This window comes from Naegleria gruberi (assembly GCF_000004985.1).
Source record: "Naegleria gruberi genomic scaffold NAEGRscaffold_342, whole genome shotgun sequence".
NCBI classification, from domain to species: domain Eukaryota; phylum Heterolobosea; class Eutetramitea; order Acrasida; family Naegleriidae; genus Naegleria; species Naegleria gruberi.
Window position 1 is genome coordinate 367 of NW_003163059.1, and position 759 is coordinate 1,125.

General features: G+C 33.2%; 1 protein-coding gene across 1 annotated transcript in view; it reads left to right on the top strand.

The window, feature by feature from the left end:
- Window positions 1–617: 617 nt before the first annotated feature.
- NAEGRDRAFT_76732 (uncharacterized protein) overlaps window positions 618–759 on the top strand; it is a gene marked incomplete at both ends in the record, with an annotated part of 6,018 nt that continues 5,876 nt past the window's right edge. Inside the window, one exon of the mRNA XM_002668308.1 lies at window positions 618–738. Coding sequence (XP_002668354.1) covers window positions 618–738 — 121 coding nt within the window. The remainder of the gene's footprint in view (window positions 739–759) is intronic.

Here is a 759-nt window from a genome sequence, read left to right on the forward strand (position 1 = left end):
CCCATCAAATTCAATAAATAAAAATTTAACGCGAGTTTAAACTTCTAGGGGTGATGGAAAGTACACTTTCCTAATGCTAGATTAAGTTCTGCATGAATAAATTGGACGGTTGTTGATGGTCATTCAATTGAGAATTAAGAGGAGGAAATAATGTTCAGTAATGTTTCTCAGATGGAAATGCAAGAATACTTGTTGAGAAACATTGCTGATTTCGATGTTTCAATAACAGAGTAGCCTTAACAATACTATTCATCTCAATAATAGAAGACACATATTTCTGAGGCCAAATGATACAGGATACTTGTTGTGGACTATTCTAATTAGCTCTACTCCTCAATACATGAAATGCATGCATTGTGTTAAAATGTTTTTCACTTAGATAGGTTAGCCAGTCAAGTGTTGGGAATGATAAACATTGATGTTTTTGAACCAGATGTAGTGGACTATCATGGTATTCTTATCCATTCACTTCAATACAGAGCCAATATTTCACGTCACTTATCAACATCACCTCCAAAAATTATCGATCAAAAAAATAACCATCACATCTCTGCCTTCATCAAGTACACACTTTTTTAACAACAATAACAACAGTATCAAACAAAAGAAAGTAAATAATGAATCAAATAGAAGCAGGGTTAGAACCAAGTACCTCATCAAATCTTGGACCAAAAGGAATTGAACGTTTAGAAACAGATTTTACCGAAATTAAACGAATCACTGATCCATCACAAATTCGTGAAAGAAGAGAAAAAGAAG